The sequence below is a fragment of the Myotis myotis genome, unplaced genomic scaffold, assembly GCF_014108235.1.
Source record: "Myotis myotis isolate mMyoMyo1 unplaced genomic scaffold, mMyoMyo1.p scaffold_m19_p_18, whole genome shotgun sequence".
In the NCBI taxonomy this organism is placed as follows: Eukaryota; Metazoa; Chordata; class Mammalia; order Chiroptera; family Vespertilionidae; genus Myotis; species Myotis myotis.
The window spans coordinates 34,566,465-34,581,706 of record NW_023416322.1 but is presented as its reverse complement, the minus strand read 5'-3'; the positions used below and the strand labels follow the sequence as shown (position 1 = coordinate 34,581,706).

General features: G+C 54.2%; 1 protein-coding gene across 4 annotated transcripts in view; it reads left to right on the top strand.

Annotated features, from left to right (window-relative positions):
* Positions 1–15,242, top strand: part of VANGL1 (VANGL planar cell polarity protein 1) — a 44,541-nt gene that overhangs the window by 14,422 nt on the left and 14,877 nt on the right. For 3 of the 4 annotated variants that reach the window (XM_036342566.1, XM_036342565.1, XM_036342564.1), the window contains 2 exons: positions 2,816–2,948; positions 7,196–7,803. In XM_036342566.1, the coding sequence (XP_036198459.1) occupies positions 2,816–2,948; positions 7,196–7,803 (741 nt within the window). Of the gene's footprint in view, positions 1–2,519; positions 2,672–2,815; positions 2,949–7,195; positions 7,804–15,242 lie in introns of those variants that run through there. The other variant, XM_036342567.1, reaches the window with a different exon arrangement.

Below are 15,242 nucleotides of genomic sequence, written 5' to 3'. Positions count from 1 at the left end.
GTCCCATGCCCGCTGTCCTGTGTCCCTCTGTCCCACACACGCTGCCCTGAGCCCTCCTCCCAGCCGCCTCCACCTAGTGCTGGTTTAATAAAGCAGCCGCTGGACATTGGGACATCGGACAGCTGAGCGTCACACCCATGAGTGAGCCCCTGCTGTATACAGGACACTTCCCGGACAGGCCGACTTCCAAGCAGCTAGTCCAACAGTCCCTTCCCCAGGGGCAGGTGGTGGGAGAGCCTTGGGGACCGGTTCCTGGGTCACCTGGGGCGTTGGTGGAAAATGCAGTTCCTGTTGTCTCCCTTCCAGAGGAATCCTCTGAGGGTGGCGCCAGCGAGTCTGCACCCACACCCGCACCCCGCGGCTTCTCTGCACTGGGTTCTGAGAAGCGCTGGTCTGGGGTTTCTGCTCTGGGGATGAGAAACCCTCCTGGGTGATCAGATGGCTCTTCTCTGGCTTCCCCCGATGGGGCCAGAGGAGCTGAGGCCGCCGCGTCTCTATGGGTGCTGTGGGCCTTCACAAGTCAGGCTGGGTGGGTGCGGTTGGAGTGATGGTGGGCCCCTGGGAGGCTGTTGCCAGCCTGCTGGTTCCCCACCTGCTGTCTGCCTGGGGCAGCCGCACTCGGTGGAAGAATGCTGCTTCCGCTGGAATCTGTGCCGTCGCAGGATTTGACCCATGGGACTGGCGACGAGGTGGATGGGTGAGGCCGGCATGTGACGTGGCTGATGGCAGAGAGAGCGACAGAGATGAGAGCGGGTGGGGAAAGGGAACAAGAGTGAAATCGGACAGGAGGCTCCTGGTCGGGCCTGGAGGCGGGGGACCCTGGGAGCAGTGGTTCTAGACTTCGCTCGAGCAGTTAACTCTGGCAGGTGGGGGTCTCCCCGGTTGTTTGTGGTTCTCACAGTGAGTCCTTTGCAAGTGATTGTTTTGGGCAGAGTGTTGGCCACCCACTCCGCGTTGTGCTGTCCTAGGCCACAGCCCAGTCGTGACTCCTAGCAGTAGCTTCAGAGGCATATTCACAGCTGTGTTAGTTCCTCAGGGATAGGGTGAGGGGATGGGCAGTAGGAATGTTCATGCTGCAAAATCTCCTAAAGGCTTCTCAGATCAGTGCAGCATAGTGGGTATCAGTGGAGGCAGGGAGCAGGCCTGGGTTCCGATCCCCCTCTGCCACGGACTGTGACTTGGGGAAGTCACTTCAACTCTTTGAGCCTCAGTTTCCTCGTCTGTAAAATGGGGATAGTAATACTGGCCTCAAGGTTATTGTTGGGGTAGAATGACATTAATACAATCATGCACTCAGTAAAGTGCTCTAAGAAGTGGGGTGGGCGTGGATCGGAGTGATTGGCAGTGACCTCTCAGATCTCTGGGCTATTTTCCCGGTTGCCTGGCTGACGTGAGCCGAGTTGACCAGACACATCTATTGCTGGACTCTGGTTTACAATAGATTTAAGTAACTTAGAGATTAAAGTCGCTATCATGGAAGAGGCAGAAGCTCCCCGGCTCTTTGAAGGGCAGCCTTAGCCCATGCTGATCCTCGGGCCGTCCTGATAAGGTAGGAGTTTGAACAGGACGCCTGCATGTGGTGTTGTTAGCTAAGTAGTAGGTTAATGGAAGGTGTGCTGGGGGGGGGGGGGGGTGTGAGGGTGTGTTGATGGCTCATTTACATCTCTTTCTGCCAAGGTACACACTTTGCCCTGGGCTAAGAGTACTAGCCGTAATGATAGTAGCTACACCTACCGCCTGCACGACCTCTGTGGTAGGGTCATTATCCCCATCTCACAGAGGAGGAAACAGAGGCCTTCAGAGATTGAATAACTTGTGCAAGACCCCACCTATAGTAGGGGCTGCACCGAGGGTCCCCAGGGTCAGCGGTGCCATGCTTCTGTCCCGCCTGGAGACTTGGGAGTGAGGACAGTGGTTGGAGGGAGGAGGACGGATGTCACGGCAGCCTGTGGACAGGAGGTTGAGGGAACTCACTCTTGGCTCCTTGGGTTTCGTTGACTGTTCCCAGTCGGGAGTGGTTGATGTCCAGGCTGTGACCTCTGAGGTTTGCACAGTGATTGATTCTTTTTGCAGTTTCAAGACTGACCCACAGCAGGTGCTCACAGTCACCCGGGGAGACCACCCAGGATTAATATCACCCAGCAGCCTGGTGTCCTTTGGACACTTGAACACACACACACACACACACACACACGCACACCTTGGCATCATTTGTCCTAGCTTTTGTTTGTTTCAGTGGCTGTCTTTCAGTTCAGTTGGACCCTGTGGGAATGACTTTTAGTTTGAAGTCGTAGGAATGAGGAGTAAATGATTCTCTGTGCTGGTTTAGAATTTCCTTTCTTCTTGTCCAAAAGGTGTAGGGTGACAGTGTGTCCCAGATTTTTTTGGACAGACCAAAGCTTGACGATTTTGCAGTGTTGTCCCAATCAAAATCAAAATCAGGGCAGAGGCGGGGCCTAGAAAACAAGTTCAGTCAAATTGTAACCAAAGCGAGGCCGTCATTTTACCATAACAATGTGCCTTAGCTCCACAGGTTCTGAAATTCACAGTTAGGCTTTGAAAAAATATGATCACTGTTGATGGAGGTGTAACAGTCTTTGGGGTCCTGGAATAGCAGGAAGAAAATGCTAAAATCAACCTACTCCTTGTGGGGGAGGAGGAGTGGCGGTAGGTGGGTATTGCCAGTGTGTGTGTGTGTGTAATTTTCCTAAATTCAAAGTGAAATTTACAATATATTTGGAAGAGATGAGAGTTAATTAACATGGGATAAATGTGCTAGCTGATGATGTTCCTTTTTTTTGGTTTTTTTTTTCAGGGAGCGAAATAGAGAGAGGCACAGATCACCCCGGAGCAAAGATGGCAGAGGATCCGAAAAGGCTGTCACCATCCAGGCGCCCCCCGGGGATCCCCTGCTGGGGAACGACTCCACGCGGACGGAGGAAGCTCAGGTGAGGGTCCAGGGTGGTCTGTAAGCACACGGCCCCTCCATCAAGGCTCTTTTCGGCAAATGTTTTCCTAAGTCTTGTAGCGGTAGGTTCTCTTGGGTTTTTGCCTTTATTTTTCTAGCATGTTAACTAGTTTATCTGTGTCCTGTGGTTTCTTGTTGGTCTTACGGGCAGCCCGTGCTGCCATTGGCCAGCTTGCGGGTGCTTCTGAAGTGTGGCTGGTGGGCCTGCTATGAGTCGTGTTGGAAAGAAGCCAGCTCGGCTGACACCAGGCAGAGGAGGGAGAAGTGTGGGCTCAGTGTCCGGAGACTCACTGCAAGTGGAACAGGATACAAGAAGAAAGGACCCTCCTTTCGGAAACCCCGAGTCATGTGGGGAGAAGAGCGGGCGGTTAGGGCAGCCCTGAGTGAGCATCACTCTTGGACGTGAAATCGATCGGGGGCCGCGTGCTTAGATGCGGGAAAGCACAGGTGGACGAAACCGGCCCTGGGACACACAAAAGGCCAAAGTGTGTCAGGCAGGTTGGGGATGGGCAGCAGTCTGTGGCTCGGCAGCGCCAGGGCCGTGCAGCGGGGAGGGGTCTGGGACACACGAGGATGCATTTGCTCCGTCGGAAGCAGCAGCTCCTATACCCAGACGCTTCTCACTGCTCAGGAGCGCAGGGGTTCTGCCTGTGGGCCTGGGACCTGCCATATTTAGGAAAGGCTGGAGATCAGGATTTTATGTGAACTCACTCAGTGTTTTAAGTACAGTGGCTTTTGAACTGTCGCGGGTCCACTTACACGCGGATCTTTTTCATTAAATAAGGACAGTCCTGGGAATGTGTTTTCTCATCCTTATGATTTTTTGAATAATATTTCCTCTAATTTCCTTTATTATTAGAAAACAGTATATGATACATATAACAAACAAAATGTGTCTTAATTCTTTGGGTTATTGGTAAGGCATCTGGTCAACAGTAGGCATTAGTAGTTTAGTTTGGGGGGAGTCAAAGTTATGTGCAGATTTCGACGGAGCCAGGGGGTCAGTGTCCCTGACCCCCACATTGTTCAAGGGACAACTGTTTTGGTAATTTATGAATTTTTATAAAACATTATGTGGGGTCTTCTCTCTGGGCCTCCACTCTCCAGCAGCCCATCTGACTTAAATAAACATCTGAGCTACACTCAGAAACATGTTTGCATACCCTCCCCAGCTCGGGAAATAGATGCTGTCCATCCTGGGCCCCAAATAACCTGGTGTGTGCACATACAGCTGTGTGGAGAAGTCTCTGTGTGCACGTGGAGTTACACAGATGTGCATTTCTGAGCAGATACCTGGGCTCCTCAGAGCAGACAGGGTGCCCTCGGGACCCAGAGCTGCAGCTGTGGGACGAGGGTGGTGTGTGTCCAGGATGAGTAATGTCTGTAGTCCTCACTCTCTCACTGCCCGCCGTGGCTCTGGGAGGGCCAGGGGGCTGGAGGGTCGGAGGGGTGGTTGGATGGATGGGGCCACTCCTGAGTGGACCCCCCTCGGTGCCACAGGGGATCCGTTCCCTTCTGGATGTGGATCCAGAGGTGCTGTTGGCCCGTGCGAAGGCACTTCTTCTTTGCAGCTTCTCTACGCCTTGTAGCTCCATTGGGAAGCTATTGGTGTTGACACCAGGATGATGCGATGGGAAATGCATTGGGAGGCTGTACTCAGCCGCTGTGTGACCTTGGTAGTCACCTCGGTGGGCCTCAGCTTCTTCACTGAAACTCTAGGAACATGGATTTGAGGGTCTTCGATCCTTTCTGTTCCAAGAACCTCAAACTTGAACCAGACAGCCCTTTAGCCATCTGTGTTTTTTAGGCTCAGATGTGCACACATTCTTAACATGGACAGGGATTTAGTTAGCGATGCTTTGGCAGGAAAAAAAAAAGGTGAGGAGCTAAATCAGAGAGTGTGGTGGCCAACGAAAGGACTGCAAGACGCTGGTCGTGGTTTCAGCATTGAGTGTCAACCGAAGACTAGGCCCCGTACACCGCGTGGAGTGGAGTCCCGCGGCGCCCTCACTAAGAGCATAGCCAGGTCAGTTATTTTAGGGAGCCCGTGAACTCACCCGGTGCGAAAGCAAGGTGCCATCTTTGAATTTTCCCCCCTGCTTGTGATTTTGTTCTTTTTTAAAAACTGAAATGAATTTACACACAGAGACATGAACAGACTACAGTGTACAGTTTGGTAAACTTTAAGAGCTGAATAAAACCCATATAACCCATACTCCTACCGATAAATATATTTCCATTGCTCTAGAACAGTGATGGCGAACCTTTTGAGCTCGGCGTGTCAGCATTTTGAAAAACCCTAACTTAACTCTGGTGCCGTGTCACATAGAGAAACTTTTTGATATCTGCAACCATAGTAAAACACAGACTTATATTTTTGATATTTATTTTATATATTTAAATGCCATTTAACAAAGAAAAATCAACCAAAAGAATGAGTTCGCGTGTCACCTCTGACATGCGTGTCATAGGTTCGCCATCACTGCTCTAGAAAGTTCTCTCATGTTCTTCCTCTCCCCCCCCCCCCCCAAGCCCGGCTTTGATTTCTGTCCCTGTCGATTCGTCTTGCCTGTTTTAGAATTTCATGTAATTGGAATCACATTCTTTTGATTCGGACTTTTTTTCACGCAGCATCATGATTGGAGATTTCTCCACGCTGCGGTGTGTTTCCGCGGTTCCCCCTTCAGGATTTTTGCTGAGTCGTGTCCCAGGGCACAAATGTCCCACAATTTGTTATGCGTTCTCCTGACCGACAGGCATTTGGGTTGCACCATTTTTGGGCTCCGGTGAATAAAACTGTGAAGGACATTCCCGTACAAGTCTTTTGTGGACATATGTTTTCCTTTTATTTTGATAAAAACCTGGAAGTGGAGCTGCTGGGCCATACAGTGCAGCATATATTTAAATGTATGTGGAAGCGCCAGGCTGGTTTTCAAGAGCGATTGTGCGCCTTATGCTTCCTCCAGCGATGTCTGAGAGTCCTGGGTGCTTCCTTGTCTTAAAAGGTCCCTTCCCTCATGGTGTGGGCTCCCGTCGCTTTCCAAACTGAGAAACTGTCTCCGCAGGCCGGGCCCTTCGCCCCGACCCCGCTCCTCGCCGTGGCCTGTGCATTTTGTGAATCCAGTTTCTCATCCTTACTAGGTCAGAGGTTATTGTTCAGTCCTGAGAGCTCTGTCTTGCTGATTCAGCTGTGAAACTAGATTTTTTGTTAAGTTGGTGTCTTACACATTAATTTCCCTCCGTCTGACCTTTTTCCCAGTTAAATCCCACACACGAATCCCTGAGGCCCACCCTCTGGACTCCATGTGGCTTTTCATTGCCTCCTTCTCTGTTGTTGCTTTTTGGGGTAGAGTCAGAGTTGCCAGCAAAATAGCAAAATTGTTTAAAATCCTGACAACTGGGTCTTGTTCAATGAAGACTCTTGGCTGTAACTAGAAACCACCTCTGAGTTAAAAAGAGAGAAAGCAAAAGGCAGACACGCCGTGAAGATCCTGGTACCCCCGGGCCCTGAGGTTCAGCTTGCCAGGGGAACGTGTGTCTTGGGAGGAGGTCTAGCTGCCCTGGCCAGAGTCGCTTGGATTTGCTTAGCTTGTTCCTTGAGAAGCGTTGCCAGGGGATGCTCGATGCTGGTGTTTATTAAATGGGCCTTGGAAACATCATGGAGCTCCAAAAACTGTGTGTCCTCGCTGCAGGTAAGCCTTGATCCGAGCAAGGAAAGTTCCCTTCGATGCCTTCCGCTGGGTGAGCTGCCGGAGGGCACTTCCAGAAGGTGGGCTTGTAGCCTTCGTGACCCAGGCATGAGTGGAGAACGGGAGGAGGGTGTTCTCCTTGTGCCACAGGTGGGCCCTCCTGTGTTAGTCTAACAAGCAATGGGATTGGTTAGTGCAGAACAGGTAGCCCCAGGCCCCTCCAAGCCTCTCAGGGGACTCCAACAGGGAGGGGGTGATAATCATGTCATAATGAGTCACCCAAACAAGCCAACAAAAAGGTCACATTACATTCTCTCTGTTTGTAAATAGATACAGTGCCTTTTGAGAAAGGTCAGTGGTGATTGTTAAAGTTTAAAAGTCCTGTATTGAACGCGTTAAGCTTCAGTGTTCTAGGAAGCCCAGGCGGGCGGGTGGGTTCTGCAGGTGGGACCTCCCGCCCACCCACCGTGTCCGCAGGTGGCCTTTGCGAATGACCCGCTGCGTGCGGCTCTGCATCCTGGCTGTTTTCTCCCGTCAGGATGACAACTGGGGGGAGACCACCACGGCCATCACCGGCACCTCGGAGCACAGCATCTCGCAGGAGGACATCGCCCGGATCAGCAAGGACCTGGAGGACAGCGTGGGGCTGGACTGCAGGCGCTACCTGGGCCTCACCGTGGCCGCGGCGCTCGGACTCCTAGTCTTCCTCACCCCCATCGCCTTCATCCTGCTGCCCCCCATCCTGTGGCGGGACCAGCTGGAGCCCTGCGGCACCATCTGCGAGGGACTCTTCATCTCCGTGGCCTTCAAACTCCTCATCCTGCTCATCGGGACCTGGGCCCTCTTCTTCCGCAAGCAGAGAGCCGACCTGCCCCGGGTGTTCGTGTTCCGGGCCCTCCTGTTGGTCCTCATCTTCCTCTTTGTGGTCTCCTATTGGCTCTTCTACGGGGTCCGCATTTTGGACTCCCGGGACCGGAATTACCAGGGCATCGTGCAATACGCGGTCTCGCTGGTGGATGCGCTGCTCTTCATCCATTACCTGGCCATCGTCCTGCTGGAGCTCAGGCAGCTGCAGCCCGTGTTCTCGCTGCAGGTGGTCCGCTCCACCGACGGCGAGTCCCGCTTCTACAGCGCGGGGCACCTCAGGTAAGGGGGGCGTCCGGGAGTCTTCAGCTACTGAGGGGCGATGACAGGTGCCAGGTGCCAGGACCCGGGCTGACTCTAACTCAGGTTTTGAGAAGAGCTGTGTGTGTGTGTGCGTGCGCTTGGTGTTCGTGGACATAGACTATCCTAACTTAGGGATTTGGGGGTGCAGTTGCTGGCTGTTACCCAGGTCAGAGTTTAGTTGGGCCTGGCCTCGATGTTGGTGGCACCTCCCAAAACTTTTGGCGAAAGGGAGAAAGGATGCCCAGTGAGGGCTGCTGACTTTGCCCCTGAACTTGGTCTGTGTGTGATGGACCTTATAAGTGATCAGCAGTTCCGTTTGCTCAGAGTGGCACACCTGGTTTACCCTGTCATCCCAGTGGGTTTACCAATCGTTCCTGTTCTGCCCACTCTCAGAGGTGCCCTGGTTTGGGCAATAAATTACAAGGTCACCCCGGCGACCCTCCAGTCACGAATCAGTGCAGCGAAGGGACCTCAGGGTTGGGTGTTCGAAGGTGCATTCGTGAGAACAAGTTAGAAATACAGGGAGATGTCATGCTCTAAATCTGTACGTTCTACCTAATTATCGTGTGGTTAACGAAAAGAGCAATAACCATCCTTCATTTACTTAATTTTATTTTTATTCATCCCAAGGTAAGCGTTTTATGTAAATTGCCCTGGTTAGTCTTCAATTTAAGTATTATTAATCTCTGTTACCGATGAGGAAAGGAGCATTTAGGGAATTTAAGTAATTTGTACAAAATAATATGGCTGTGGTTGTGGATTCGCCCACATGTCCTGACGCAGGGCCCGGGTTAATGTCCGCAGGACGAGCATAAGAGCGATTGTGCGCAGGGTGTAGACCTGGGTGGGAGGGGCTGGACTGATTGAGCCCCCTCTGTGTTTACTGGCCTATTTTCCCGTCTGTTTCCTTCCACAAACCATGACTCCCCGGGCTGGGGGCTGTGTCTCACTGCATCCTCGGCACCTGGCCTGGAGCACGGCACGCTGCTGGCAGTCACATGGTTACACGCTGGAGGAATCCCGCGGGCTGTCTGGCTTTGCCGATGCGTGTAACCTGCTTGGCACCTGGTCGTCACGTTAATTGTAGCCGTCAGTGCTGCGGTGCCGTAGCTGCCAAAAGGCACCTCAGTGGGTATCAGACCAAGGGGCTTGGCCATGTTTCTGGCCGGGGCCCAAGTACGTCACCCTGGAGTCGGGTCACCCTGCCCACCCCCCTCAGTGCCGGCACGCACCCGCTCGCACTCCTCGGGCCCAGCCTGCACACCCTGGACCGGGTGGCTTAGGGTTCAAGGCCGCGCCACCCTGACCTGTCGCAGGGAAGCAGTTTCCGATCCACGTGTCTGTGCAGTAAACCTGCATTTCGAGTCCTCTCGGGTGCCTGGGGGCTCTGAAGGGAAGTAAGACCTGCAGCGTGTTCATCGCAGACACCTCACTATCCCCGTGTTTCACGTTGGGCGCGAGCAGACTTGTTTACACCCCTGTGCTGGGCAGAGCCCAGGCCTGGGCCCCGAGACCCAGGACGCTGCCCTCAGAGCGCTGTTCCGGAACTGCTGGGCTCCCGTCCCCCGGGAGCGGTGGACAGTTGCTGGCTCAGGCCTGGGCCGGGTGATGGGAGCACAGGGCGGGCGAGGGCATTCCAGGCGGGGGCAGCAGCCAAGCCGCGGGGAGCAGTCTGCCTCAGGACGGGACAGGCTTGGAGGCAGCTGAGGGGCGAGAGGGTCCCGGGCTGGTCCCAGTAGAGGTGAGTGATTGGGGACTTTGTAAATACAAGCGGCCGAGACGCTGGTAGGGAGGCCCGCTGGGGTTTTGTGTTTTGGCCCCAGCCCTGCCTCGTTGGTGTGAATCCCACCTGCGGAGGGAGAAAGGGAAGGGAGGCTTCTCACCTTAGGAAGTCGGGTGGTGGGGTACCTCTCCTCGAGGGCTCCCCATCACTCCTCCTAAGGCTGCATAGTGTCAGGGAGGGGACCAGCAGAACAGCCCAGGGCAGTGTGCCTGTGAGTGTTCGGAAGTTGACAATAGTCCTGGTACTGCGCCCAGAGCCCTGCGGGGGTAGACCTGGGTGGGAGGGGCTGGACTGATTGCGCCGTGGGGCCCGCAGGCTGGCCACCAACCTCTCCCGGTGTCCTCACCATGACCAGCAAACCAGCAACCTCCCGTCTGTACTGCTGACCCTGAAGCATTAACCCCAGGCAGACGCGGGAGCTCTGGTTCCCAGCAGCCCCGGGAGGCCAGGGCCAGGTGGTCCCAGGATCTCCTCGCGGCTCCTCTCCAGGGCCCTTCGTTTTCCTCTCCCTCCCTCCTGTGGAGACCCTGGTTATGGGGCAGGAAGAAGGCTGGAGGAGGGGAGACCCTTTATCACAAGTAGAGCCCTGGGGCCGAGCTTGCAGCCCTGGGGCCAGTCAGGAGCTGGGGCAGCCTGGCATCTCCCTGCAGGCACTGCGTGGGCTCGGTCACCCGCCGATCCTCAGGCTAAATCTGGCCCAACCCAGCAGTGGCTGGAAGAGTCGCTGTACCAGAAATACAACTTCTAAGCCCTTTGTAAAGCGTAGAAACCGGGGAGGGGGTCAGAACAGACAAGAGGGAGTCCTGGGGTCCCAGCAGCCGGTCCTCCGCCCCCACGGGCATCACAGGCCTGCGTGCGCCTTTGTGCCCGTCTGTCTTCCACAGCAGCAACCCGTGGGCCGGGGTGCAGGCAGCGGTCGGGTCTTTTTTTGTTTTGTTTCCAAAGAGGATTCTATTGAATGGACTGAGCTATTTTCGAGAGTTGTCTGAGGAGCGCCGATTCTTCAGTTTCTTAGAGAAAATCTGCTTCTTGTTAGCGCTCATGAAAGGTCCTTGCAGGGGCCCTGCTGGCCGGCAGGAACGGAGTCCTGGCTGATTTGAAATGTTCGGAAATGGAAAAGGTCATTGCACAAAGTGAGATACTGTAAGAAGAGAGAGACTTCCTGACCTCTGCCCAGCGCCTTAGGGATGTTCGATCTCATTTACTCCTCCTGCCCCCAGGGGTGGAGCTGGTGGTGGGTGCGGCCAGCCGGGGGTGGGGGTGGGGGGTTGGGGGGGGGGACCGGGTAATGGGAACCCTGTTCAGGGGAGGGTCCCCAAGCCAAAGGCTAAGGGCCTGGATGACACGCCCTGCCCCTTGCTCTCCTCAGCACCCCCGCGTCTCAGCCTCAGCGTGTTTGCTTTGTAATTGTGCACACACGTCAGTTGTCACTTCTCTTGGTTCCCTTCTCACAGTGAGTTGCTAACTTTTCTAAGACTTCACCAAAGACTATTGAGTTTGGATCTGACTCTTTTGGGGAGAAATCTAGAAGAAAAGAGACTAAAAATGGCCTTTAATTATCCTGATTGATAATTTCTCCGTTTTGAAATCTTTAAAGGTTAATGCTGTGACTACTGGAGCGTAGAAGCTAAGAGTAACAGACTGAATCTGAGATGTAGGACAACCCTAACCGTTACCTAGTCCTTACCACCTGCCGAGCACCTTCTAACCTCTTAACATTAACTCACTTAATCCTGAGAGCCCCTGTGGGCCCGCACTGTTAGCCTCATTCTGAGGCACCGAAGAGTTGAGTAGGTTGTCGGTGGCCATGCAATTCGTGGATGTCGGAGCCAGGATTGGAACCCAGACTGCTTGGTTCCAGAGCAATCTTAACTGTTTCACCACAGTGCCTCCGAACGGGTATGTCCGTGCTCCCGTCACTGCTTTAAGAGTGCATGAAGAGCCCTAACCAGTTTGGCTCAGTGGATAGAGCATAGGCCTGTGGACTGAAGGGTCCCGGGTTTGATTCCGGTCAAGGCCATGTACCTTGGTTGCTGGCACATCCCCAGTGGGGATGTGCAGGAGGCAGCTGATCGATGTTTCTCTCTCATCGATGTTTCTAGCTCTCTATCCCTCTCCCTTCCTCTCTGTAAAAAAATCAATAAAATATATTTTTAAAAAAAGAGTGCACGCAGGGCCCTGGCCGGGGAGCTCAGTTGGTTAGTGTCGTCCCGATAGGCCAAGGTTGGGGGTTTGATCCCGGTCAGGCACATACAAGAATCAACCAGTGAATGTACCCTAAGTGGAACACCAGATCCATGTTTCTCTCCCCTCTCTCCCCCGCCTCCCCTTTTCTTTCTCCCTCTCAAATCAATTTTTAAACCGTGCACGGAGGAACTCATAAGCATTTTTGAGTGCTTCCCAAGCGCCAGGCTGGATGCTACTTTTTACACATTATTCTGCTTCGTTTAACTCGTCGCTTTGGGGCTGGGGCGGAGAGAACGGGATTGTCAGAGACGCGGCCTTGCGCTCTGCATCGGTACTAGCCCACTGGTTCTTTTATCCAGTCGGTGCGCAAACAGGCCCGGGCCTGACAACCACGGCAGTAAGGTTGAGCCTTTGTCTGGTCCAGGCTCTTTAGCTTTCTATATGTCCCTTGTCCCAAAGAAGACCTCTTTTTACCTATTGCTGTAGAAAACCACCCAGAACCTAGTTGTGGAGAGCAGCCTTTCATGGTTTTATTATGATTTCTCCCCGTTCCGTGGGCTGGGCTCTGGGCGAGGGCCTTCAGTTGGCCTGGCCGGTGGTCCCTGTGAGCTTGCGGGCCTGGGGCGGCGGCCGGGCTGGGCTTCTCTCCCTTCCCAGAGGCACCCCTTTGGGGAGTAGTTCCTGTGAGGGCAGCTGCACTGCTCTGGGCTCCCAAGAGCACAAAGCAGGCGCTCCCGGCCTTTTAGGGCTCAGCCCTGGACCTGGCCCAGCACGACTTGCCCTGAATTCTCTTGTCAAAGCAAGTCCGAGCCCCAGCCCAGATGTAAGGAGAGGACTGTGCGAGGTGGGGAGTCCTGGGAGGGCTGGTTCCTTGGGGTCCACAGCCGCCTCGGGCCCTCATTCTCAGCGTTTGTGTGTTTCTTTTTTAAAAATACGTTTTTACTTATTTCAGTGAGAGGAAGGGACAGGGAGAGAGAGATAGAAACATCGTTGGTGGGAGAGAATCATTGATCAGCTGCCTCCTGCATGCCCCACGCTGGGGATCGAGCCTGCAGCCCGGGCACGTGCGCTGACCGAGAATTGAACCGTGACCTCCTGGTTCATGGGTCGGTGCTCAACCTCTGAGCCACACTGGCTGGCGTGTCTGTGTGTTCTCACTTTGCGTGTAGTGCTAACAGATTTACTTACTGACTTCTCTACCTCAAAAAGTCTAGAAGCAGCATCTTTCAAGTGGGAGGAAGGGCTCTGTGAGGAGGTACATGAACGTCACTGAAAAGGCTGACCGTCCTCAGCAACGAGAGCCTGAAACCACAGAGCAGGGGGAGCCCTCGTCCCCGCCCTCTGGGCAGCCTGTGCATCCACAGGGACCCGTTCCGTCGGATATTCACGTCGCTAAAGCTCATGGCATTGGATGCCTGCCAGAGCGTTTTTCACTGGCTTTCTGAGCACGCTCCATTCCTTGAGACAGGAGTGTCTTACAAGTTGGCATTGACCCTGGACCTTTTCCTCAAGGGCCTGGTTACTGATCACAGACCCACCCGCGCTGTAGACGAAGTGATTCTTGGCTTGCTTTTCAAGCCGCAGGCATTCACGATCGTGCGCGACTGCAGCTCGGCTGTGTTGGAAAGAAACTGGATGGACTGAACGTGTCTCCCCCAGCCCCCCAAAGTCCACAGGTGAGATCCAGAGGAGGGGGCCGTTACTGGGTCATGAACGGGCCGTCCTTGTGGGGAAGTGGCAGAGAACTCGGCTGCTCTGTGCTGCCCGGCGTTCTGTGGCAGGTAGAGCGGAGGGACGGAATTGGGGGTGCTGAGGAGGTGTGCAAGCAGAAGATGGGCGATGCAGCTCGGGCTCTTCTTATTCCTTCTAGTAAAACGCAAGGAGATTTTAAAAATCGCCGTTTACCCAGCAGAGACGAGTGTAAAGCATGGTGTACAGCGCGGCGCTGGGACCATCATGTAGCACTTTACGCAGTGTGCCCCCTGACATTTCCATATCCGCCCGGCACCGTCCATATTTATTCTGATATTAGCGACGCTCTGCCCTGCGCTGTACTTTAGATCCCCTTGACTGTTCTGTGACTACCAGTCTGTACCTCTCGATCCCGTCACCTTTTTCACCCAGTCCCCTCCCCCCCTCTGGCGACCATCAGTCTGTTGTCTGTATCTGTGAGTGTATTACTGTTTTGTTGGTTCGTTTATATTTTTCTTTAGATTCCACATATATATGTCTCAGCCTACCCAGATTGAAAATAATAATAATGATGATGATGATGATGAAAGGTGTCCTAAAGGGAGGCCAGGGTGTGGCTGGCCAACCGTTGATAAGGAGATTACATGGGTGCGAACCAGGGATGGAATCACCCCTTCAGTTGAAGCCAGGAACAAAGATGAGCTTATCCCGGTAGCAGCAGGGTCAGCTGGGACCAAGGACGCAGGAGGCGGGTGGGATGAAGGGAGGCTGCTAACAGGCATTATCAGGGGAAAATGGACGTCCCTCCCTGTGGGCCCGCGGGCAGAGCATTGAACCAAAGAGGGTTATTCTCAAGACTTAATATCGATATAACATCTATGTAGGAGTTAATATCTAATAGCTGCTGGGCTGTGAACTTGCATGGGACCCACCGCCCCTTTCTCCTTTCCACTTCCTCCCTGTGGGAACGGGAATGTCTGGCCTGTGCCTGGTCCACCTGCGTATTCTGGAAACATACAACTTGCCTGGTTTCCCAGGTTTGCAGTTGGAGAGGAATTTCGGCTCCTATGCACTGCGCCTCGAGTCTGTGATTCTGGGTCAAATGACGTCCAGGACGGGGATCACTGGGCTGTGGGACCCCCCGCCCCCTATCACCACCCATGTTCAGAACCAGTATCCATGGTCTAGGAGGAGCCAGCACCGTGGGAGGTGAAGTTGGGGAGCGTTTTTAAAAGGCCATGTTGTTTACAGTCATGGATTCATAGACAGTTTCCTCTTTAGAAACATGCGTTCTGTTTTATTGCTTTTTAGTGGAGATGCTTGCCGGTCCACACCCCCAGTCCCTAAAAACGCAGAGGACAAACATGACTCGGACGCACGGAGTCGCGCCTGCAGGCCTCTGCTCAGATTGCTTTGCCGTGGGAGGATTTCGAAGGCGGGCAGAGCTGCCGCCTGTGCGCTGGCCCCGTGGTGCCTGTTCACGGTGGCTAATGAAGGCGCTGGGCACTGCAGCCTGTTTGCACAGCTGCCTGCTGGCAGCGGCTGCAGCCGGGGCGGCTTCCCTCGCACCGCGTCTGCCCCCAAGCTTCACCCTGTGGCCCAGGGGAGTCACCCACAGAGCGAGGCCACGGAGGGGGAGGGGCCGCTGGCGTGGGGGGGCCTTCCTACAGGGCCACGGGCGGGACAGGGCGATGGATCCCACGCCCCAAGTGGCATGCTGTTCATTTTCTGGAGGACTCATGCTGCGGGCAGGGCC